Consider the following 24485-nt stretch of genomic DNA (forward strand, 5'->3'; position numbering starts at 1 on the left):
GAAAAAACATTGTTTTACTTGAAATATATGGCTCTTGGTCTCAAGTGTTACGGATTTCAGAAAATATCTGGAATATGGTTAGGATGTGAAATTATTTAGACCTTTTGTGGTGTGGGGATTGCTGATTCAAGCAGCCGCACCTGCCCTGGATCAAGCTGATCAGACCCAGGAGCAGGGGGTGGCTGCGTACCTGGTGTCCATTAGAGAAATCAATGGATAGGTTAAATTGCCCATCGAATGTCAGAATTCCATCTGCTCTCTAGCTTATAAACATCTTGCCAACTCTCTGTTGTAAAATATGTATCACTATCTCTACCCTGTGACTGTGTCGGAGGGCCCCAGAAAAAGGCACTTATGTGGCCTGTAGCAAGGTTAACCAGGCACACAATGCAGGGCTTCTCCGGCACAGGGAACACAGGAGGGCAAGCCAGTCAGCATACTGGAAGAGGGCAGCCAACTGAAAAGCATCTAGCAGCAGCATCCTCCAGCAGTGCCAACTGGTATCCTCAACCTCCAGAGCCACTGGAGATCCCAGCTCTGAGCTTGATGGCCAGCTGAAAATCTTTGCAACAAAATAATTTTTGAGAACAAGAATTTACAGTATTGCACACACCTGGAATTTATAATAATTTTTATATAGTTCCAATCCTAAATACAGATACAAGAAAAATGTAGACAATATTGAACACAACACAAAACCGACCAAACTCTCTCTCTACCTCTTATTCAAGTCGAGCTCTATCTCTCTTTTTCTACCTGTCTCTCTCAATCTCTTCTTCTACCTGTCTCTCTCCCTCTCTTCTACCTGTCTCTCTCCCTCTCCTTTTCTACCTGTCTCTCTCCCTCTCTTTTTCTACCTGTCTCTCTCCCTCTCTCTTTTTCTACCTGTCTCTCTCTTTCTACCTGTCTCTTTTTCTACTTCCCTCTACCTGTCTCTTTTTCTACCTGTCTCCCCCTGTCTCTCTCTCCACCTTCTTCCTCTCATCCCAATTCCCTGCTTCTTCTATCCCTCCATCCCTCTTTCCCATTCACCCTACCTCCTCCTAATGGCTGTGCTGCCTTGCTTGTAGGCTCAGCAACAGAACATGGCTAACACTGAACATAACAGGTCTCCTTTAAAATGCAAGCTTTCTCTTGATTTTAAGTATTGCATTGTGGACATAATATTTAACATCTTTCCATGTTCGATTGCTAAGGACTGGAGTCTCTTTCTCAATACAAAGCATGCAGTCTGTCTTTGCTGGCACCCTCCTTAGCGAGATGAACTTTGCCATACTTCGCCCGACTGCAGTCCTCTCCTGGTCAGTCCAGGGTCTCTTTAATTGTGTTTTTGGAGCATCTATAAATCAGAAAACAAAGTGGTTGATTAGAGGATAGGTTTACCATTTTTAAACTCTGACGTCACTAAAATGTTGATTACAATAATCTAAATTTGTATAAAGCATAGTCTCACTTTGCTGTTGAGAAAATTCCTTTGCTCCTACACCTTTCCATGAGGCTTAAACTGTCCGGACCGGTTAATTGTTCAGGCCTTCGATAAGTGTAATCAATCTCCTTTTAAAAAATAGGGAACTCCCAGTAGACATTCATGTACATATGTGTACATGTTCTACTGAAAAATCCAATTATCACAATTCTTTGACTTTATTTTGCAAGTGTGCAATATTAAGTGTTCAAATCTGCTGTCTTGGCTTAATCTCCACATGATACATGAAGTAAAGCTACATTTCATGTGATTTAAAATATAGTTGCAAAAACATTACAGACACAAGGGACTACACAGAGTTCCTAATTATTGAAAAGGAGATTTAAAAAAAGCAAACATGCGCAGAAAGACTACATTTATTCCAACCAGAGAAGCTTGATCAGAATAAGTGTTTACATGGTTATTAGGCGCAACACAGCCACTGATTATACAACTGCTGTCAAGTCTGTATCTTCAACTTTTGCATGTACTACTATGAAAACTACAGCTTCAATAACCAACATTTTCAAAAACTTCTAGAATTAGCAGAGGATGGGTCACCGCCCCAACATTCACAGGAAGGTATTCTGCACTTGGAGACAACGACCACTTCTTACACTGGCCCATTATGATTCTAGGTACACTTAAGTAACCACTTAAAAACAACTTAGTAATCACAAAGAACACCATAGTAATAACACTTTAGTAATGACCCGTAGTCCTTTAGCAATGACCCGACTACTAACACGTAGTCCAATCAATCACCTAGTCCCAGTGACTTGTGCTTTAACAGCAAGCACCACTTGTATTTCTGTAAGCGGATTTTCTGAAGACAATATATCTTACCATCATCATTACGTCCTCTGTTAGTTGCAGTCTTCTTTCGCCCCTCAACAGGGGGTGTTGTGATGTGTAGCTCCTCTCCATCTGAGAAAGCTGAAATAAGCAGTACAGTGAAAGTACTGAAGACCCGATTCAGACCACTTCACTTGTGTTTATATTGCCTGGACTCACCCCAATCATAATCTTCATCATAGTTTTGTTTAGTCTTCTTTCTCCTCTCAACAGGTGGTCTTGTTGCGGTCGAGGGTCGCTTCTCTCCACCTGAGATACATGACATCGTACAATGAAACAATCCTGACCTCAGACTGAGAACATTACTTGTGTTTACAATGTCTGGACTTACACCCATCATCATCACTCTCATCATCACTCTCATCATCACTCTCATCATACCTTCTTTTAGTTGCAGTCTTCGTTGGCCTCTTGACAGGTGGGCTTGTGGTTGACAGGTGTGGCTGTTCTCCATCTGATAAGAAAGCACACATTAGTACAGAAAAACCTTAAGCCCCAGTCATGCTCACTGTTTGGAAAGACTACCCTTTCTTGCCTATCTAACATATCAGTACAGCAGTGGAGAACATTACTTGTGTTTACAATGCCTGGACTGGACCTACCTCCATCATCATCACTCCCATCATCCTGTCCTTTAGCTGCAGTCTTCTTTTGTCTCTTAATAGGTGGTCTTCTGGCGGTCTGTTGTCGCACCTCTCCATCTGTGAAAGATGATGTTTTAGTAGAGTGAAATACCAAAATCTTCATCTGAGAAGGATGACAATAGTACAATGAAACAGTCCTGACCTCAGACTAAGAACATTACGGATGTATACAATGCCTGGACCTACCCCCATAGTCATAACTCCCATCATCATCATGTCTTTTAGTTGCAGTCTTCGTTGGCCTCTTGACAGGTGGGCTTGTGGTTGACAGGTGTGGCTGTTCTCCATCTGATAAGAAAGCACACATTAGTACAGAGAAACCTTAAGCCCCAGTCATGCTCACTGTTTGGAAAGACTACCCTTTCTTGCCTATCAAACATATTAGTATAGTAGTGGAGACTTATGCTGCGTACCAGTCTCGCCACTCAAAAGTCTGAGTTCCTACTTGTGAACTCGAGACCAACCAATCTACCCCGACTTCACAGGGAATCAGTTGTCTAACATAACACAACAATGGCAATGGCCTCCACCTGGAAAGCTTGGAGGTCGGAAATTGGAAATTCAACTGGGAAATTCGACCACCAACTTTGTCTGGAACGCAGCATTAGGTTACCTTTCCATATCTAGACCGCCTCTAACATAATGTCTTTGAGTTTCCTAAACAATTTTTTTTCATACTTTTATAGACTACTTCAAATAAAGGTGTATTAAAGCTTTAGGTCTGAGGCACTGTCAACCAAATTAGTTGTTTCAATGTGAATTTCAACTGTGAGTTCAAAGGGCCGAAGAAGGAATTGATTATATTAACATTATCATGATATATATTACTTACCATCATTAGCTTCCAGTCGTCTGTCTACATTTGATGTCCCTCTCTCTTTGACTCCTCTCAAGCCTTTGGTTGAGGTGGCTTCATGTCCTATGAAAATGTTCACGGTAGGGGAAATAGAAAACAAAAATTTACAGTAGGTCAAAATTAGTAGATGGATAACTTTATACCAAAATAGAAATTTCGTTGTTGCAGCAGCAATTCAAATAAATCACAAAAAAGACGAACATAAGTTACAAAAGCGAACAATACAGTATATACATATACCAAAAACAAATATACTGATTAAAATAAGTAGATTAAAACAGTACAATAAAACATTATCAATACAAATATACATACCAAAGACAACTGAGTCCAGTGTCTTCAGATTCTTCCCTTTAAGCGCCCCTGCTCCATGCTCCATTGCAAACAGTAGTTTCCCAATCTTGGCTACCTGAAATGTTTTGTCAGTTTGGCGGTAATAATCGCAATGGACTCTTATGTCATGTCCCATAAAACGAGCTACTTGTTCCAGCTCTTGATTATCAAGGTCCAGGAGCTGGCATAAGGTAGCAACATGCTTTCTTAGTTTGGTTGACCTAAGGAGTTCTGGGTGGCTTGCCTTGCTCTCTTTGGCATATTTCCGAAGGCAGTCACATCCACGAATATTGGTTTCTGTTCCGATCCTGGCAAACAGAAATGGGTTGTCATCAATTACGCCAACTTCCTTCCGTTTTTCAATCATGAAGTCGAGAGAGGTTTTTGTGCGATCAAGAAGGAGAATGGGCACTTTTCTACCTCTCTTTCCACGTGTCACTATCCGAGTCAGCCTGTGGCTCAGTTGTTTTTCCACTGCTGATAGGGTTTCATATATGTCCTCATTCACAGGGCTGGTGTCGGCTTTTAGATATGTCTCCAAGGTTAAGCGTGATGCTTCTCCTTCACGCTTCTTGTTAAATACTATTATTTGTGCGAGAAGGCTCTCAGTTAACTTTTTGTATGCTGTGGTGTTGCTCGCACACTCTTTCAACTCCACCTTTGCCTCATCCTCAATTTTCCTCAGGTAGTTCTGCAGAGTAACAACGGCCTTTGTCAAAGGTACACTGTCTTCTTTGTTCCACCTCCGTTGTTCCATTGTGCTGTGAGCATTGGTTGACACGAAAGTGGACCAAGAGCTATCTAGCAGCTGCTTAAACTTCTTGGCCCTCTTCTCAGTTAAAACATCCGATGTCATCAAACAATGTCCAATCCAGGCTTCTGTTGCCCCTTTGAGAGAAAATCCAATTTTGACAGCAGTAGATGGCTTTCCATATTCGTTGGTTTCTGCGTTGTAGTTTGACACCCTCCTGGCTGCTTTTACTGCCAGTTCAAACTTTGTTGGATCACATATATCTTTAAGACTTTTCACACTCTTGTCAATCTTCTTTGCAGCCAACAACAACCATCCCAGTTCTCTCATCTTTTGTGCGATGTATCTATGTTGAGATTGTTCACGGCCCTTTCTTGCAAATAATGCATCTCCATACTTGCATATCATCTCATCACTTCTGATGTGAGAGGTTACATCATCTTGCAACATAGTATGAATAACCTTTTGAACTCCACCTGCTGATTCCATGATTGGAAGAAGGTGTGAGGAAGCTTTTTGTACTCTTCTTCTTTTGCCTTTCTCCGTTTCCCGATTCCTTTCTCCACATGACCTCCCATGTCTCCAGAGTTCAGTCCTCTTGAACATTGCATAACAGTGTTCGCATGGTAGGTAGTCCTGTACAGAAGCCTTCTCAGTGGGCTGTCTCCATGTTACTATCTCCCCATTTCCTTCTTCTAAGACCTTAATATTATGTTGCCAGTCTCCCTTATTGCGAAGGGATTCCAAGAGTGTACACCCATCATCATCACTCTCCTCATCACTCTCATCATGCCTTCTTTTAGTTGCAGTCTTCTTTGGCCTCTTGACAGGTGAGCTTGTGGTTGACAGGTGTGGCTGTTCTCCATCTGATAAGAAAGCACACATTAGTACAGAAAAACCTTAAGCCCCAGTCATGCTCACTGTTTGGAAAGACTACTCTTTCTTGCCTATCTAACATATTAGTATAGCAGTGGAGAACATTACTTGTGTTTACAATGCCTGGACTGGACCTACCTCCATCATCATCACTCCCATCATCCTGTCCTTTAGCTGCAGTCTTCTTTTGTCTCTTAATAGGTGGTCTTCTGGCGGTCTTTTGTCGCACCTCTCCATCTGTGAAAGATGATGTTTTAGGAGAGTGAAATACCAAAATCTTCATCTGAGAAGGATGACAATAGTACAATGAAACAGTCCTGACCTCAGACTAAGAACATAACTGATGTATACAATGCCTGGACCTACCCCCATCATTTTCAAGTCTTTTAGTTGCAGTCTTCGTTGGCCTCTTGACAGGTGGGCTTGTGGTTGACAGGTGTGGCTGTTCTCCATCTGATAAGAAAGCACACATTAGTACAGAGAAACCTTAAGCCCCAGTCATGCTCACTGTTTGGAAAGACTACCCTTTCTTGCCTATCTAACATATTAGTATAGCCGTGGAGACTAATGCCGCGCACCAGTCTCGCCACTCAAAGTATGAGTTCCTACTAGTGAACTCGAGACCAACCAATCTATCCCGACTTCACAGGGAATCAGTTGTCTAACATAACACAACAATGGCAATGGCCTCCACCTGGAAAGCTTGGAGGTCGGAAATTGGAAATTCAACTGGGAAATTCGACCACCAACTTTGTCTGGAACGCAGCATTAGGTTACCTTCCCATATCTAGACTGCCTCTAACATAATGTCTTTGTGTTTCCTAAACAATTTTTTTCATACTTTTATAGACTACTTCAAATAAAGGTGTATTAAAGCTTTAGGTCTGAGGCACTGTCAACCAAATTAGTTGTTTCAATGTGAATTTCAACTGTGAGTTCAAAGGGCCGAAGAAGGAATTGATTATATTAACATTATCATGATATATATTACTTACCATCATTAGCTTCCAGTCGTCTGTCTACATTTGATGTCCCTCTCTCTTTGACTCCTCTCAAGCCTTTGGTTGAGGTGGCTTCATGTCCTATGAAAATGTTCACGGTAGGGGAAATAGAAAACAAAAATTTACAGTAGGTCAAAATTAGTAGATGGATAACTTTATACCAAAATAGAAATTTCGTTGTTGCAGCAGCAATTCAAATAAATCACAAAAAAGACGAACATAAGTTACAAAAGCGAACAATACAGTATATACATATACCAAAAACAAATATACTGATTAAAATAAGTAGATTAAAACAGTACAATAAAACATTATCAATACAAATATACATACCAAAGACAACTGAGTCCAGTGTCTTCAGATTCTTCCCTTTAAGCGCCCCTGCTCCATGCTCCATTGCAAACAGTAGTTTCCCAATCTTGGCTACCTGAAATGTTTTGTCAGTTTGGCGGTAATAATCGCAATGGACTCTTATGTCATGTCCCATAAAACGAGCTACTTGTTCCAGCTCTTGATTATCAAGGTCCAGGAGCTGGCATAAGGTAGCAACATGCTTTCTTAGTTTGGTTGACCTAAGGAGTTCTGGGTGGCTTGCCTTGCTCTCTTTGGCATATTTCCGAAGGCAGTCACATCCACGAATATTGGTTTCTGTTCCGATCCTGGCAAACAGAAATGGGTTGTCATCAATTACGCCAACTTCCTTCCGTTTTTCAATCATGAAGTCGAGAGAGGTTTTTGTGCGATCAAGAAGGAGAATGGGCACTTTTCTACCTCTCTTTCCACGTGTCACTATCCGAGTCAGCCTGTGGCTCAGTTGTTTTTCCACTGCTGATAGGGTTTCATATATGTCCTCATTCACAGGGCCGGTGTCGGCTTTTAGATATGTCTCCAAGGTTAAGCGTGATGCTTCTCCTTCACGCTTCTTGTTAAATACTATTATTTGTGCGAGAAGGCTCTCCGTTAACTTTTTGTGTGTGGTGGTGTTGCTCGCACACCCTTTCAACTCCACCTTTGCCTCATCCTCAATTTTCCTCAGGTAATTCTGTAGAGTAACAACGGCCTTTGTCAAAGGTACACTGTCTTCTTTGTTCCACCTCCGTTGTTCCATTGTGCTGTGAGCATTGGTTGACACGAAACTGGACCAAGAGCCATCTAGCAGCTGCTTAAACTTCTTGGCCCTCTTCTCAGTTAAAACATCCGACGTCATCAAACAATGTCCAATCCAGGTTTCTGTTGCCCCTTTGAGAGAAAATCCAATTTTAACAGCAGTAGATGGCTTTCCATATTCGTTGGTTTCTGTGTTGTAGTTTGACACCCTCCTGGCTGCCTTTACTGCCAGGTCAAACTTTGTTGGATCACATATATCTTTAAGACTTTTCACACTCTTGTCAATCTTCTTTGCAGCCAACACAAACCATCCCAGTTCTCTCATCTTTTGTGCGATGTATCTATGTTGAGATTGTTCACGGCCCTTTCTTGCAAATAATGCATCTCCATACTTGCATATCATCTCATCACTTCTGATGTGAGAGGTTACATCATCTTGCAACATAGTATGAATAACCTTTTGAACTCCACCTGCTGATTCCATGATTGGAAGAAGTTGCGAGGAAGCTTTTTGTACTCTTCTTCTTTTGCCTTTCTCCAGTTCCCGATTCCTTTCTCCACATGACCTCCCATGTCTCCAGAGTTCAGTCCTCTTGAACATTGCATAACAGTGTTCGCATGGTAGGTAGTCCTGTACAGAAGCCTTCTCAGTGGGCTGTCTCCATGTTACTATCTCCCCATTTCCTTCTTCTAAGACCTTAATATTATGTTGCCAGTCTCCCTTATTGCGAAGGGATTCCAAGAGTGTCTTCCTTTGTTTGGAGCCAGGTCGGAAACTAAAGGCACGGGCAACATCAGTTTCATTACTGTGTTTTCTTTGTAAATGTCTGGCCATCTTCAAATTGGACTTTGTACAATACAAACAGTAATGGGCTTTATCCCAGGCCCTTGTACCATCAGTTTTCTTTTGGCTTGTTTGAATAGTAACTTGTGGCCTCTTTTTATCACCTTGCAGCTTCCTTTTTCCTTTTAATTCTGAATTTGCTATTGTCTCAGCTTCCAGGATCTCATGTTCCTTCAATGAAGAGTGAATATGGTCTTTCTCTGAGACACTCTCTCTTTCAGTGGACGATGGTATTGAGGGGTGGTAGTCTTCATCTTCACTTGATGTTGGTGGCGTTGATGAGGGGTGGTAGTCTTCATCTTCACTTGATGTTGGTGGTGTTGATGAGGAGTGGTAGTCTTGGTCTTCACTTGATGTTGGAGATGTTGATGAGGGGTGGTAGTCTTCATCTTCACTTGATGTTGGTGGTGTTGATGAGGAGTGGGGGTCTTTGTCTTCAATTGATGTTAGTTGTGTCGATGAGGAGTGGTGGTCTTTGTCTTCAATTGATGTTAGTGGTGTTGATGAGGAGTGGTGGTCTTTGTCTTCAATTGATGTTAGGGGTGTTAATGAGGAGTGGTGGTCTTTGTCTTCAATTGATGTTAGTGGTGTTGATGTGGGGTTGTGTTCTGCAATGGTTCCACAGCGGCTGCATAACACTGTCTCATGAGACAAGTCCACCTACAAGGATTAATTAGATAATATCTTTATTTTACATGCAATTCATCCATAAATCATGATAATTACCATCAGATTTCCAAAAATAGGCCTAAACAAGAATATTAAACATACCAAACACCAGCAGCAAATGACAGGTTACGGTGTCAGTTTAACTTAATGTTTCAATGTACACAGATGTTTTCTAAAATTAGGTTTAGGGTGCGGCGCAGGCCGCTGAGGCTGTAACATACACCACTTACCACCGTAAGTCAAACAAGTGTTTATTTTGCGACAACCTGACTTTTTCCACTGTCTGAGTTTGAAGAGGAAATTAAGGGCAATGATATCTGTTTAATTTGGCTTAAGCTTTATAGCTAACTTATCAATGTGCCCAACTTCCCTATATGCAAACGTAACGTTCACACTGGTAACGTTAAAGGGGACCTATTATGCTTTTCGACTTTTATTACCTATAAACGATGTTATAATGATTGATAGTCATGTTTAACCATGCACAAAAAACTATGTAGATTGTCGGGAAACTCTTCCTCTCATCTGGGCGCTTTCAGCATTATCTTCTCCGCCCCCTAGCCCTCCTCCTGCCAACCCAACTCTGTTGTGATTGGTTACCTTCCTTGAAGCGCGCGCGGGCAGATTTGAACAAGCATATGGGGGCGCGGCAGGAGTGCATCCATAGATATATATATTAACTAGATGCCTCGTCCGCACTGCTGGCCAATGGAGTCGAACGTCACCGCTGGCAGCCATCTTACCACAGTAAGCTGCTCACCCATAACATTGTGTTGGTAGTGGTACATGTACTTTTTAAATAACCATAACTTGTTCAATTTTCAACCGATTTTCAAACGGTTTGGTTTGTTATAAACGTCTGAGATGTAGTTATGACACTGCATACTTTTGATAGAATAATGAAAAATAGAATAATGTTCTAAAATAGGTACAATATCATAACCACGTTAATAACGTTTGTAATAAACCAAACCGTTTGTAAATCGGTTGAAAATTGAGCAAGTTATGGTTATTTAAAAAGTACATGTACCACTACCAACACAATGTTATGGGTGAGCAGCTTACTGTGGTAAGGTACGTTCTATACGCCACCGTATGGCATATTTATATCTATGAGTGCATCTACGTAGATGATTTTCCGGAAATGTGAACAAGTGAATCGCAAACGTTGTTACGAGTGTTTAGCGCTCTGCCCAGCCACCTCAGACTGTCAGCAGGGAATACGTCGAAATGCATGTAGCCTACATCATTATTTGACACTTTAGTATGGTTAAACATGACTATCAATCATTATAACAACGCGTATAGGTCATAAAAGTCGAAAAAGCATAATAGGTCCCCTTTAACTTTACAATACCTTGCAAGCTGCTAAAATCTGGCTTTCAAAAGTTTTCAGATCAACAACACCAGTTATAAATGATCAATTTATACTCTTATCAGTATTGGTAATGCAATCATATAAATATTGGTACCGTCGTTGTGTATGAGCTTTATAATAAGCGATGTTGTATATGAAATCCGCCACACACCGTAGCGTTAAAGGCCCACTATGCAACTTTTTTAGCCAAAATTACATTAATTATGAAGGTTGAGAGTTATTCTGATGGTTCTGCAACCATTTCTGGGTCGTTTGGTGGGTGTCTCATTGCCCCATGTCACCTCTCCAAGGAAAAAGCGCATATGCAACTTGCTCTGTTCGGACCGACACAATCCGGATGTGACGCAGCGGAAGTATCCAATCGCGCCTCGAAAATGTAGTCAGATTGTAGTTTCAAAAATGCTTTACGGCACAGACACACAACCAAACATGGCACCGGCTAGATATAAACAGCCAGTTGCGAGGCAATTGTTGCATTCATCATGGATCAATCGACTGATAAGGGACCCAAGAGGCGACTGTCGGTGGAACAAAAGAAGAATGGACCAGAAAAGAGATCAGACACGAGTGAAAGGGGAACTATGCAACTTTTTTGGCTTGATTTACCTTAATATAACAGGCTAAGAGTCATTGCAATGGTTCTATTATACATTTTTGTTTGATTGTTCGTTGTTTCGACTCCCCCTTGCGCATCTTGGCGGAGAAAAGGCTGTGTTGCTTTTGAAATTGAAAAAACCCTTGGGTGAACTTTGTCTTCGTGGTATTCTTGATATTGATAGTCTCTGTACAAATGTGTTTGCTCAACCATTTTGTTGTGAGCCCTGTAAAAATTGTTTTCTCGACCGTTTTGTTGTGAGCCCTGTATGTTTCTAGCTTGCTTGGTTGCAACCATATAAACACCTTTGTTTCCATGGGTGTTTTGCTGTTCGTCCGTCTCGTCCCGCAGATACAGACTGAATCCCCGAATCCAGGTTCTTGTTTATTTAGATTATTATGTTGGCCAACACTCTTACACTGATTGTTCTGTTCAACCTAAGATAAAACAATTATAATCTAGGATATAAATTCTCCCCGTCAACTATAAAAAATGATGGATTTATGTTTATTGCAATACAAATACACCATTTTAAAAATGTATAACGTTGCCTACACTTTATGAACATCTACTTCGGACATGGCTCCACGCATTCGCCGGCTTCTTTGAAAACAAATGCACATGGCTCGCGAGCCGTAGAAGTGCATGGGGAAGGGTCGTCAACGAGTTGTTACGACAGTGTTGTAAAAGATCTACTACGAAGCTGTAGGGGACGCTGTGTAGAGAAATGTGCGTGCCAAAACCAAGAAAAAAGCGAAGAAATGCCCGAAGTTGCATAGTGGGCCTTTAAACTATAGGTGTCCGGGAAGACCGAAGACCCTCGGACGCGGACATTATTTAAATCGCTGCCCAGACAGAGCTCCACATGGACACACAAACCGCGCCGCCGCTCACAAAAATCACGCCACGTACTTTGGGGTGAATTGCAAGAACATAGGATTTTTCACATTTTTCCCTAAATTGGCGACTTATTTCAGTAACAGTGATAAAATGGCATCTATTTTGATCGTGATGTCGGGCGTGTTAGGCCTACTACCGTTAAAACCGGAACATCACGTCGAAACCTTTTTCCCGGGTTTTGACCCTCATGTATGGCATTTTAATTATACTAATGCAAATAAAAGGAAATTGCTTACCTGGGCTGTAGCATATCTATTTTCACACATTTGGTGGTGAGATCGTAATTTCTTCATTCTTCTTGCAAAGCTCTCCATGCGCCATGCGCAAGAAGTTGAAGTTGCAGGGCCTATGTCACGGAACAATTGAAGACCGGAAAAAGCTCGCGGAGTAGGGTAACTGCTCTTCCGCTTAGCTTAGCTAAACTGTGTTTACCATGGCGGAGGCAGATCGATACCCGTCCAAGTACCCCTGACTGCAGCCGCAGACGGACCCCACATGGAGGGGGCGGGCACTCAGTCCACATGGAGGGGGCCGGCACTCCGCCCGAATTGAGGGGGCGGGCACTCAGTCCACATCGGGCCAAGTACCCCTGACTGCAGCCCGCAGACGGAGCCCACATGGAGGGGGCGGGCACTCAGTCCACATGGAGGGGGCCGGCACTCCGCCCACATGGAGGGGGCGGATACTCATGCTGCGTTCGAGTATTCTCTGCGAACCGACTCGGATCTCGGATCTGACGCCACGCCCGTCCACATCGAGGGGGCGGCCACTCAGTTCACATTGAGGACTGGTCAAACAGCATTTCTGATCCCGTTTCTGACCTGAAATGTACCTGAAATTAGAGTGTGCCCGCCCGAGCGAGTGATGCCTAAAACATGCAAGTAAGTGAGACTGTCAAAATGCTTAATATATTTAGTAATATTCATGCAATTATGTATTATGTCTTGTTAACTACTTAATCGTCTTTTAAGTTTTAGTTACACCTAGCATGTTCCACCCAACATGCTAGGTCAATTTTCAGCATCATAAGGTTGAGTGATATAGTAATGTCATACACTGTTTGAAAGCTTAGAGCGTTCCTCACAGCCATCCACATACAAGAACCTACCAGACATTTTGGAAAGCAACCTGAGTGCCCGCCCCCTCCATGTGGGCGGAGTGCCGGCTGCCCGCCCCCTCCATGTGGGCTCCGTCTGCGGGCTGTGTCACACTAAATTTGTACCGGCTGCCAAATTTGTACCGGGCGCGTCATCCATACGTAATCCATTCCAAACCTGCCTGCAACAGATGATCGCGTCGTCCGTTGCCGGGCAGGTTTCAAAAAACATTCGCGCTCATGTTGCCAAAGACTAAATAACATAGTACAGTTAACGGATCGCTAGATAACACTTGTTTTTACTTTATATTTGTATTGTATTTCATTTTTTAATCAAATTTAGCTAGTAAACTGAGTGTTTAAAGCGGGTTTCAAAAAACATTTGCGCTCATGTTGCCAAAGACGAAATAACATAATACAGAAAACGGATCGCTAGATAACACTTGTTTTTACTTTATATTTGTATTGTATTTCATTGTTTAATCAAATTTAGCAAGTAAACTGAGTGTTTAAAGCAGGTCAAGGACGAAATAGCACAATACAGATAACGGATCGCTAGATAGAAGGTTCGCGAATGTTCGTGAACCTTTCACGTCATTCGACGCGATCGTCCGTTGCCAGGCATCGGACGACGCGATCATCTGTTGCCGGGCAGGTTTGGAATGGATTACGTATTGATGACGCGCCCGGTACAAATTTGGCAGCCGGTACAAATTTAGTGTGACAGCTGCAGTCAGGGGTACTTGGACACAACAGCGGCCACTTGCCCTTCCCCCACCCCAACTACTATGAATCCTACATTCAATGGAAGCAATTGCACATCAATTGGACATTCTTATGGATTGAGTTGTACCGGATCTACTACACAAATTGCCCTAGGAAAGCATAAAAAATGGAATAAATGCTAAATAAAATTAAAACACACTAAGTTAGAACAATTAATTATAAATACTGAGGAAACAAAAATCTGTAGACGGAACCAAACACAGGGCCTTTATCAATTTACCTCTATAGTAGTTGGGGAACAATCAAATAGTGATTAGTGGTCATGTGACCCAAAAGCTATTGAATTGCAAAACGTTGGAAAAAATCTAATAAAATAGCTGAATCAATCCAATAGAAGTATTAACATATCTTCCCGTTGGGGTAAAGGGTCAAACGAGGTGTCTTGAATATGTTTAAGTGTAGTAATTAGCTGCCGAAGTTGGAGGCCTTTATCAATAATGACCAGCTATTGATTTGCTTCCTGATAGATATTTGTGACAAATTACATGCTATTTAGCATCTACACGTTGAGCTGAGTCCAATGACACCAAGCATGACCCTCTAACACAACGGTAACAGGGAGGGGAGAGGGGAGTACGGTCCACGTAGGCACTGTATTCTGCAGATCACTATGGCAAGCCGATTCGACATAAATTCGCTAGACTGGATATGTTTTACATACATCTGCAATTCAGTTTCGCCTGGTCAAAACTAACATTTCGGATATCCGCACCTACATTCCTCCTTTCCACAATTGTCATTTCAGAATATCCACTAAGACATTCCTCCTAGGAGAAATGACGTCATTTTCGCCATTCATGTTGTAGATATCTCTAACTGGAGTTACGACTAGTCAAAATGACGTTTTATCTCTAACTGGAGTTACGACTAGTCAAAACGACATTATAGATATCTCAAACTGGAGTTAGGGATAGTCATAATTTAATTGTAGATATATATTATCAAGTTATAGATGTCTTGAAAGAAATTTTGATTAGAGATATCTAAAATTGTCGATATCTGTCGATATTTGAATGAAAATTCCAACTATTCAATATGTAATTACGACTAGTCAGAAAGAAGTTGTTGATCTCTACAATGTTAATCCCGGATAGTCAAACTTAGATAATAAATGACAATTCGGCTTGCCATAGACCACTACTTGTTCGTCGTTGTTGTGTCAGGCTGTGAGTGTGCGTGCATGCTATGCGTAGGGTCAATGCAATCGCATCAAGACAAATCTGATTGGCCAATCAGCTAACCAAGCCATCCTGGGTGGTGTTCCTACAAAGCCCTTGCCTTTTGTCATATGCACAGAGCTGAAATCAATTTACATTTTAAGTGTGTCAATTTGTTTGAAATGACAAATTCATTTTGTTGTATGTATTGTATGTTTAATGAACAATACACAATGAAGAAATATTTTAAGAGTACATCTTTTCCTTCTAGATTTTGAAGGAAGTAATTGTACTTTTACTTGAGTCGATTTTCAGTATTCTACCGACCACTGGGTATGTGTACATATGTATACATACGTGTGGGTACGTATGTTTGCTATGCATGTGTACATATTTTTACGTATATGTATCAGTAAGTATACGTATGTATACTATGAATACGTATGTGTACATATGTTTACGTTATGTGTACGTTTGTATTAGGATAGGTTACGTATGTATACTATGCATGTATTCGTATGTATACTTTGTATGTGTACTTATGCATTTGTATGTATGAACGTGTATGAATGAGTACATTTTTACGTACAATTAATATCTTGAAAATTAAGAAGTATTGGTTAGATATTTCTTATGAGCGATCAGCTCATCATGCTTTTGATGCATAATATGTGTATATAGTTTAAATATTTAGGGAGAAAATGCAGTTTATACATTTTCCTTGCTTTCAATTGTTTTGATTGGGACAGCCACTCACACACATGTGATTTTTAAGTAACTTTAATCTTATTTATTTTTTTTACTTCATGTACTATTGCTTGGAAAAGCTATAGCACACAATTCCACTATAGTACCTATCATCCGATTTTTTTTTGTCTTTCTATGTTAATGTTTGAAGAGTTATAGAGAGATAGCGACCAAAAAAAGTGTCTGAGAGAATAATAAGTATATGCAAGAGAATAGTACTTGCTCTGCTTGCAGCAGTGCAAGGTGCATCTCTGCCTTCAGCTCAGCCTTCAGTGATGGCCCATCAAGGGGAGGGCCCCTCCCCCCCTGCACCTGGACTGCTGCTGCCTGACACATATTTTCATTAGTCAATCAGAAGAATGTAAATATCTTCCCGGTGGCGTAAGAGGGCGAACAAGGTGTCCTTCAACATCGACGCTTCCAGGCGATTGCAACGGTGCCACACATGAGCATATTCAAACATGTTTAATGGTAGTAATTAGCTGTCGAAATTGGAGGCCTTAATCAATAATGACCAGCTATTGATTTGCTTCCCGATAAAGGTTTATGACAAATGACATGTTTTTTAGCATCTACACATTGAGCTGAGTCCAATGACACCAAGCATGACACTCCACGGCCCTACACGGCCCCCTACACTACATGGCCCCTGTATTTTACATGGTACACCTATGGTCTAGGACATGATCTCTGTGTGGCACAAGGTGGAGCTTGGTCTCATTGGACTCAGCTCAACGTGTAGATGCTAAACCACATGTCATTTGTCAAAAATCTCCATCGGGGAGCAAATCTATAGCTGATCAATATTGATTAAGGCCTCCAAAATCGACAGCTAATTACTACCCCGAAACATATTCAAATATGGTCATGTGTGGCACCGTTGCAATTGCCTTGAAACGTAGATGTCAAAGGACACCTTGATTTCCCCGTTACGCCACCGGGAAGATATTCTTCATACTTCTATTGGATTGATGAACTATTTTAAGTCACCTCTGTTGCGTCAGGCAGCAGCACGTGCAGGGGGGGAGGCCCCTCCCCTTGATGGTGCAGTACCGAAGAACGACTCTAGGGTGGGTCAGAGAAAAATATGGGTGCAGTACCGAAGACCGACCGTAGGTGGGTCAGAGAGCAAAAGTGTGTTAAAATACAGGAGTAAAAAACTCATTTTTGACCCAAAATGAGGACCTTTGAGAAAAACAGAGGACAGCATCTATATAGCCTTAGGAGGTGATTTCAATGAAGACAAACTGAGGACCGGCCAAAATGTCCTCACTTCCCAAAAAGGACCTCACTCTGTTGGTTAAAAACTTGCATCGGTCCTCTGGCAATGGCAATGGCAATGGCAATGAGATGCGGGGCGCTCCTATGTTTGAGCGACTCGTCATTGAAAGGCTACTTTATTACATATTTAATTTACTTTTTCACATTTTTGTCGAGTTTAAATCGTGACAATATTCTTATGACTTATGGATACTGTCAAATCTGCATTGGAGGAATTCAAAAGCCATTCTTCATCAAGTTATGGAGGTTTATTCTCTGCTGGGGTCACCACGTATCCAAATCCACCGAGACGCACTTACGCTAGAGCGGACCTTCTGGAGCTTCAACTCGCTTGCCAGACAGTTGATTTATCACCCGAACAACTGGATTTCATACCAACAACTCTGATAAAGAAGACAATACAGAGGAAAAGAAGATTGAGAGGAGGAATTAGGAACAGGATAGGAGACGAGGAAGTAAACTCGTTGCCAGGGCGACTAACTGGCGGCGCGCACAGTCGCAGCGGCCCCTCTTGAGATCTGTGAGATTGAGATTGAATGTTTGAGTGTGAGACGTCCTACGAACATAGTTTATGACAGGGAAACAATATTAAACATTAGGACATTGAGAGTGAGTAACATCACTGGCATCTGGACATACTACGCAAACACAGGATACTAACGGACACTGTGACACCGTGCCTGCAACTGCCCGGAGGAGGAAGCAGCAGAGACGGGGTGGACGTAAACAAACTGAACAGCTTCTTTCAGCTCCTACCCTCCAAGAAACGCTATCGCAGCTTAAGATGCTCCACCACCAGGCTGCGGAACAGCTTCCTACCTCAAGCTGTCAGGATGCTCAATGCACCAGCGTCCCAGATCTTCTCACTGGACTTTATTTATTATTTATTTATTTATTCATCATTGGGACGTTTGTTTGTTTGTTGGTTTGAAATGTATGTTTGATCTTGATCCGTGAGAAACGCCTTCTCGTTTTGTTGTTCAATCAACAAAATGACAATAAATTTGATTTGATTTGATTGATTGACTATGTAGCAAAAAAAAACACATACACGCACACACACACGCACACACATACTACTTACACACACATACATACACGGACACACACATACATACACACATACATGTTTGAAAGCTTTACATGATGACCCATTATTAATCAAATGACAATAAACATATGGATGTAGTTCACTGGATGCCCACGCTTGATTCAAGCTCTGACTCAGCAATGGCCCACAGGCAGATGGCGGCGGCACGACACAACATAGCGTCGGAAAACAAAAGAAGAAGAGCAGCTCCCCTGTTTATTTATTGATATCATGTGTGGAGTAAAGTTAAAAAAGCAATTGCTCATTCGATTACAATTAGGTGCTTTAAACTGTGTGTAATGTGATTGCAGAGTTTATGCAAACGAGGGCAGAGTAAAGGTTAAACATGGGAGGTGCAGACGCAGCACGGAGGCGGTTGATGCAGACAATGTTGGAGGCAAAGGAAGGAGACCTTTTGTGTTGAAGACATACACACATGCATGTGCTTTTTTTCATTAGTTTATATAAAGAGTAAACAGCAAAAGGACAACTTTGTGAAATTATATTAATGGGATAAACAGATAACAATACACTAAAAGCAATAGTGGTATTGTCACAGTGAAGATTGCGATCTTGTTGAACGATAACCCTACTTTTACCTGATTATACTGAGTGGGAAAATCACATCTATTTTTCTATTACCAAAACAAGGTAGGCCTACTTGAATGTGATTCTTCAAAGTACATTTCAGCTCTAAAAAGAAAGAGGGAAAATGCAGCACATTAGCGAACCGTGTAATTTTCCTTGTCGGGTAATTATAAGAGAATTACAGGCTAAAGCTTAGTCTTAGTCATTTAGACAGGACCTCAGAGTCAGGTTCAAACAATTATCTCCTAAACTACTTTTCTTTTGGCAGTACAAAGGTAGCGTTTCATTTTGCTTTTACTGCCATCTTGCTCTTACTCTGCCTGTCTGTCTCTATTTATGTCTCTCTATATATATGTATTTTTTCATCCACTTGTCTGTCTTTCTCTCTATCTCTGGCTCTGTATATGTCGGCCGGTTTTGTGACTTACTCCCAATTACATTATGTTAACCCTTTTAAAGGCAGGCCCCATTCTGTGCTCTCTAATCCTTTTGTGAAGCAGCTCTCTTAACGTACCACCTGGTCCCCAGATTTTTATCACAAGTGGACAAATCTCTCTGAGACGGCACACAGATTTGACATGGCACTGAAACACTTCGGTTGCACTCGCGTACTCAAACGCAGCTCAGGAGGTCGAGCAGACATGCAGCAATAAGAATGTGGCTGGTTTGATTCTTAGTGTCATGGTGTCCTTTTGTAAAGCATTACAAGTAATCACTTTTGCATGTCAAAAATCTGTCTTTACAGCTCAGAGGGCTGTGTGTGAGAGTAGGATAGGATAGGATATATTTATTTGTCATTGGACAGAAGTACAACGAAATTCAGTGCACTCACGTACTGATCTCATTTAAAAAGGTAACATAATAAATAATAAATAAAGAAAGAAAATACATTCAACATTTCGTTCACTCACTGCATTCATGTCGTCGAACACTATACTGTTAACTTAGTGCCATTGTATGCCTAAAAAATAGTAAAAAAATAAATAAATAAAATAAATAATAATAGTATGCCTTAAAATAGTAGTACAAATATGTAAAGTGCTGATCATTGCATTACATGTGGACGTCACAGATTAAAACTCTTTTCAGGTCAGAGTTAAGTATTGTGACTGCTTTGGGATAGAAACTGTTTATGAATCTTGTGGTGCGTGTTCTGATGGACCTGTAACGTTTCCCTGAGGGCAGCAGTTCAAACAGATAGTTGGCCGGGTGGTATGAGTCTTTCATAATGTTGTGTGTCTTCTGCAAGCATCGGGAGTTGAAGATGGTGTCCATGGTAGGTAGCTGTTGGTTGATGATGTTTTGGGCGGTTTTAATAATCCTCTGCAGTGACTTCCTGTCTGCAGCAGAACTGCTACCGTACCACGACAGGATGTAAGTAAGAGGCAGACTCTTTTTTTCTCTCTCTCTCGCTCTCTTCCTCACTTACTCAATTGAAACACATAAATACACACACACACACGCCTTATATTTTTGCTAAAATGTCTTGCCTCTCTTTTGTCTTGCATCAAAAAGCATGGTGCAAATTTTGCCGATGCTGGTAAGATGCAGGTAAAATGCCAATAATACCTGGCCACAAAAAAAGGATTTCGAACAGCAGTTTATCATTACATTTTTCCTTTCATGTAAAAAAAGAAAAATTCTAGCAATCATTTCAATCCAAGTTTTTGTTTGCTAACTACATGGGACATTACAGCTTTAGTAGAGTTCTATGTAATCACGAATTCTTTTCACGACCATCAGCATGTAAATGCTAGGATATGATTGCACTATCCACCCCTCTGTAGATCTCTCTCACATCCCTTTGCGTCCATTTAATCCCGCCATGTTTTGACTCTCTCTCCAACCATTTTCCATCATCTACTGCTGTCCTTCTGATAGGGGCCCCGGGCCCCTCAGAGTGGAAGCGACAGACAGAGGCGGTGATTAAAAGTCGGGTTTCATCTGTTGGGAGAAGCAAACCTCAATCAGAAGCATTCTTATGGTGAGAAGGACGCTCTGTCGCACTCGGGTTCTCCCTTCAGCCCGCCTTCCCCACCCTCCTACTCAGCCCTCGCCTTCTCATCATCCCTCTCTGTCTTGTCTCGTCTCCCCCTGCACCGCCCTCCCCCCCTGCCATCCATCAGTCCTGATTCATCATCATCCCAGAGATTGTTCTGTGGCCAACAACTCTTGTCCCTCTCAAACTCCAGCCCGGAGGCCTCCTGGCTGACTTTTAAGGCCCCTTAAAGGTCAGACGAATAAAATCAAGAGTTTCTTTAAATGTGAGAGCCTAATTAGTCTCTAGTACTTTTTAAGTATGCTTTTTAAAGGCAACCCAATGATTCTAGCAAGACACAGTTAACAGCAGAGCTTTCTTCCCATCTTTGGTCTCTTTTGATTTTTCGAGGATCTAGAAATGGAAAGGGTGACTTTGACCTACAGTATGTGGACCCTCCCTAAGGATTGACTCATTTGAGGTATAAGCTGAAAGAGGTGATGATCAATGTGCACGATCAAATATGTGACTTGTAAATTATACTTACATTAATACCAAGGGGCTGTGGTGTGTGTGTGTGTGTGTGTGCATGCATGCATTCGGCGTACGTGTGTGTGTGTTATAAAATAAAGAGGATGGATTGTCATGAGTGTCCTTAGAAATGTCAACAAAGCAAACCAAGCATTGCTGGGTCTATTTTTCGACCTCCTTGCCTTGTAACCTTTGTAATCCTATCGGTGATGCTTAACGTGTCACCTTGTGCTACATTGGTGCTGCTTTGTGCTGTATATTCAAATTCAAATGTAGCCTAGATACAGCTTACGTAAGCAACATGACGTGCCAGCTGTCAAAAGGGCAGAGTGAAATGTGAATGAATCATGCATCTGTCTGTATGTGAACCAACAGATCCTCACCACCACCTCTGTTGACACGAAAGGTTCCTTATATTCTTCTTGCTCCAACCAATTGAACAGGCCCTGTATAGTAAATTACATTAACTATAGTAGTAGCAGAGCTATTTTGGATGATCTCAGAGACTTTAACCTCCAGTGATCTCAAACGGAGCGATCCCCGAGTCCTATTTAGTATGTCTTCCTGAACCCGGTGCACTTGGTTAGAATCTATAGTCTCTGGCTTGGTCATATCAAACGTTATGTCTAATCCTCAGAGTTCTAAACTGCTTGTTGTTGGACTGGCTCCGTTGATCTGAAAGTGATGAAATCCGACCGGCCCGTATTTCCAGTGATATTTTAGAAATTTGTTGCATGGTTGCTCTGGCCAATTGGTAAATCACTATTTCACCATGCGTGGCCTACTCCCGATTTGTAGAGGATGTTTGTGTAACCATGTGAGGTGTGGGTGTATTCGATGGGATTCAGACGGATGTGTGCATGTGGCCATCCATCAATGTTTAATACTCCATGTGCACCCTGCCAGATAGTACAACTAACAACCTAAAACTTGGTTCATTCAGAAATCGTCTGGCCTTATTTATTCACAGAGACTCACACCTAGAAAATAGTCTTAATTCCTTCACAGTTGGAGCCAACACAGAGGGCCTTGATACATTTGTCAATTTGCATTTGGCATGGCCTATACCTTATTTTACAAATTGAAGTAATTGTCTTGTAATAAGCCTTAGTTAATATGTAATGAAACCTTATTATATTGTTATTAACATAGCATATATATATATATCACATATATATGTAACAAAATAAACATGTTTATTGTGAGATTATAAGACTTTTATACCACTTATAAGAAACTTCTTAACTATTTATTGAATGCTTAAAAACATTAATAATGTTCTTATATATAATAATGAGATTCTTATAGTTGTTAATAATCGCATTACAAACCCATTTACTGGCTCTTTTTAACTTACCTATTATGTCATTGATAAACCGTTACTAAGCATTTTCTATGCTTATTAAGGTTAATAAATCCTTTATTAAACTGCCAATTATGCATTTTGCAGGTATGGGATCTAAAGCGGGAACCATGATTATAAAGGTTAATAAGTCCTTTATTAAACTGCGAATTATGCATTTTGCAGGTACGGGATCTAAAGCAGGAACAATGCTTATCAAGGTTAATAAGTACTTTATTAAACTGCGAATAATGCATTTTGCAGGTACGGGATCTAAAGCGGGAACAATGCTTATTAAGTTTAGTAAGTCCTTTAATACACACTTAATAACAGTTAATGAGTAGGCTACTGCATATTATCAATGTTAAATAAAAAATACATATATCGTCAATACAATGTTATGGCTGTGAAGCACATCTTTAGAAAAAAATATATTTTTTTAATTTTAAAAACATCAGAATGTATTCTTTAACATCAACATTTTAAAAAAACGGACTACACAAATCTGAGTCCGGCTTCTCCATGGCCTCAGGGGATGGTTGGGAATTCTTGTGACTGTATTAAGAAACACAAAGAACGTTGACCACAATAGACAGTTAGAAGACAGGTTATAATAAGCATTAAGCCTGTTAGAATTAGATACGTTTGGTTACCTAGTTTCATATGATAGCATAAGCTAAACGTTAGACAAAGCCTCTGAAAGAAAGTAATCTAAGCCAAAAAAGTTTGCTAGCAAACAGGGGGTCATCCCTATGTTCCCCGGGTCCTATGTTCCTTTTTTTAAAAAAAGGTCCTATGTTCCCCGCTTTTCCCAAAAAGGGTCCTATGTTCCCCTGTAGCCATACATACCGGGGAGCATAGGACTCTTTTTGGGAAAAGCGGGGAACATAGGACCCTTTTCTGGGAAAAAGGTCCTATGTTCCCCGCAATCTATCAATCTTTACAAATATTTAAACTTTGACGCGACATCCGCGTGATGACAGCCAATCGGCGTGCAACAGCGTGGCCACTGAGTGACATGTGTAACGTAACAGCCAATCAGCGTTCAACCGGCCAACTCAGTGCAGTGCAGTCCGGGGTGAACTGCAGCATGGAGGAGAAAGTGATTGTTGCCATTTGCGACTCCCGGAGCTCTTTATATAATAGTATATAATATAATATAATTGTATAATAATATCACGGCCAAAAGCTCTGTGCGCCTCCGGATGGCCGTAGCGCGGGGAGCTCTCGTAGGGATTGGGCTTATCGGGGTTTGTTTACCGGCGTATGAATAGACTGCGTCAGGTTCTCCGACGTCTCTCCCTCTTCCTCAAAAGGTAAAGACATGCAATGGTAGTTATCTCGGCCGGAATTTGGCAGTAATGGTGGAAAAAGTAACAGACCGGGGAACATAGAACCATTTTTTTTAAAAAAGGGTCCGATGTTCCCTAGGGCTGGCCCGAATTATTCGAATATTCGAATACTCGTTCGGAAAATTAGTATTCAAAGCTTAAATCAGTATTCAGAGCTTTGTTTATTTATTTTTTTCACGTACGTGACGTAACCAGAGCGAGGGAGGCAAACTATAAGCGTCAGCGACACCAAGCAGAGAAGCGAGAGAGGTGGAGGAAGAATA

General features: G+C 41.3%; 1 protein-coding gene across 2 annotated transcripts; it reads right to left on the reverse strand.

The window, feature by feature from the left end:
• Nucleotides 1-973: 973 nt before the first annotated feature.
• Nucleotides 974-12795, reverse strand: LOC130405840 (uncharacterized). 2 transcript variants are annotated; one of them, XM_056611097.1, is made up of 13 exons: nt 12511-12795; nt 7115-9392; nt 6776-6862; nt 6147-6233; nt 5919-6017; nt 4136-5770; nt 3797-3883; nt 3151-3252; nt 2923-3021; nt 2652-2774; nt 2480-2569; nt 2312-2401; nt 974-1339 (listed from the first exon to the last, which is right to left on the reverse strand). In XM_056611097.1, exons 1-13 carry the CDS (start codon nt 12586-12588, stop codon nt 1116-1118), a joined length of 5079 nt encoding a protein of 1692 aa, XP_056467072.1. In that variant the 5' UTR covers nt 12589-12795; the 3' UTR covers nt 974-1115. The 2 variants fall into 2 exon arrangements, with proteins under 2 accessions (XP_056467072.1, XP_056467073.1); XM_056611098.1 differs by lacking the exon at nt 974-1339 and having other exon boundaries at nt 2702-2774; nt 12511-12794.
• Nucleotides 12796-24485: the final 11690 nt, after the last annotated feature.

The sequence above is a fragment of the Gadus chalcogrammus genome, chromosome 16, assembly GCF_026213295.1.
Source record: "Gadus chalcogrammus isolate NIFS_2021 chromosome 16, NIFS_Gcha_1.0, whole genome shotgun sequence".
Taxonomy (NCBI): Eukaryota; Metazoa; Chordata; class Actinopteri; order Gadiformes; family Gadidae; genus Gadus; species Gadus chalcogrammus.

Bases quoted from the DNA above. Each gene is read 5' to 3' on its own strand.
- LOC130405840 (XM_056611097.1), bottom strand. From the start codon at position 12,588: ATGGAGAGCTTTGCAAGAAGAATGAAGAAATTACGATCTCACCACCAA. The intron at 9,393-12,510 runs GTAAGCAATTTC...TAATCCTTGTAG, and splicing joins ATAGATATGCTACAGCCCAG to GTGGACTTGTCTCATGAGAC. The intron at 6,018-6,146 runs GTAGGTCCAGGC...CATCTTTCACAG, and splicing joins AAGACTTGAAAATGATGGGG to ATGGAGAGGTGCGACAAAAG.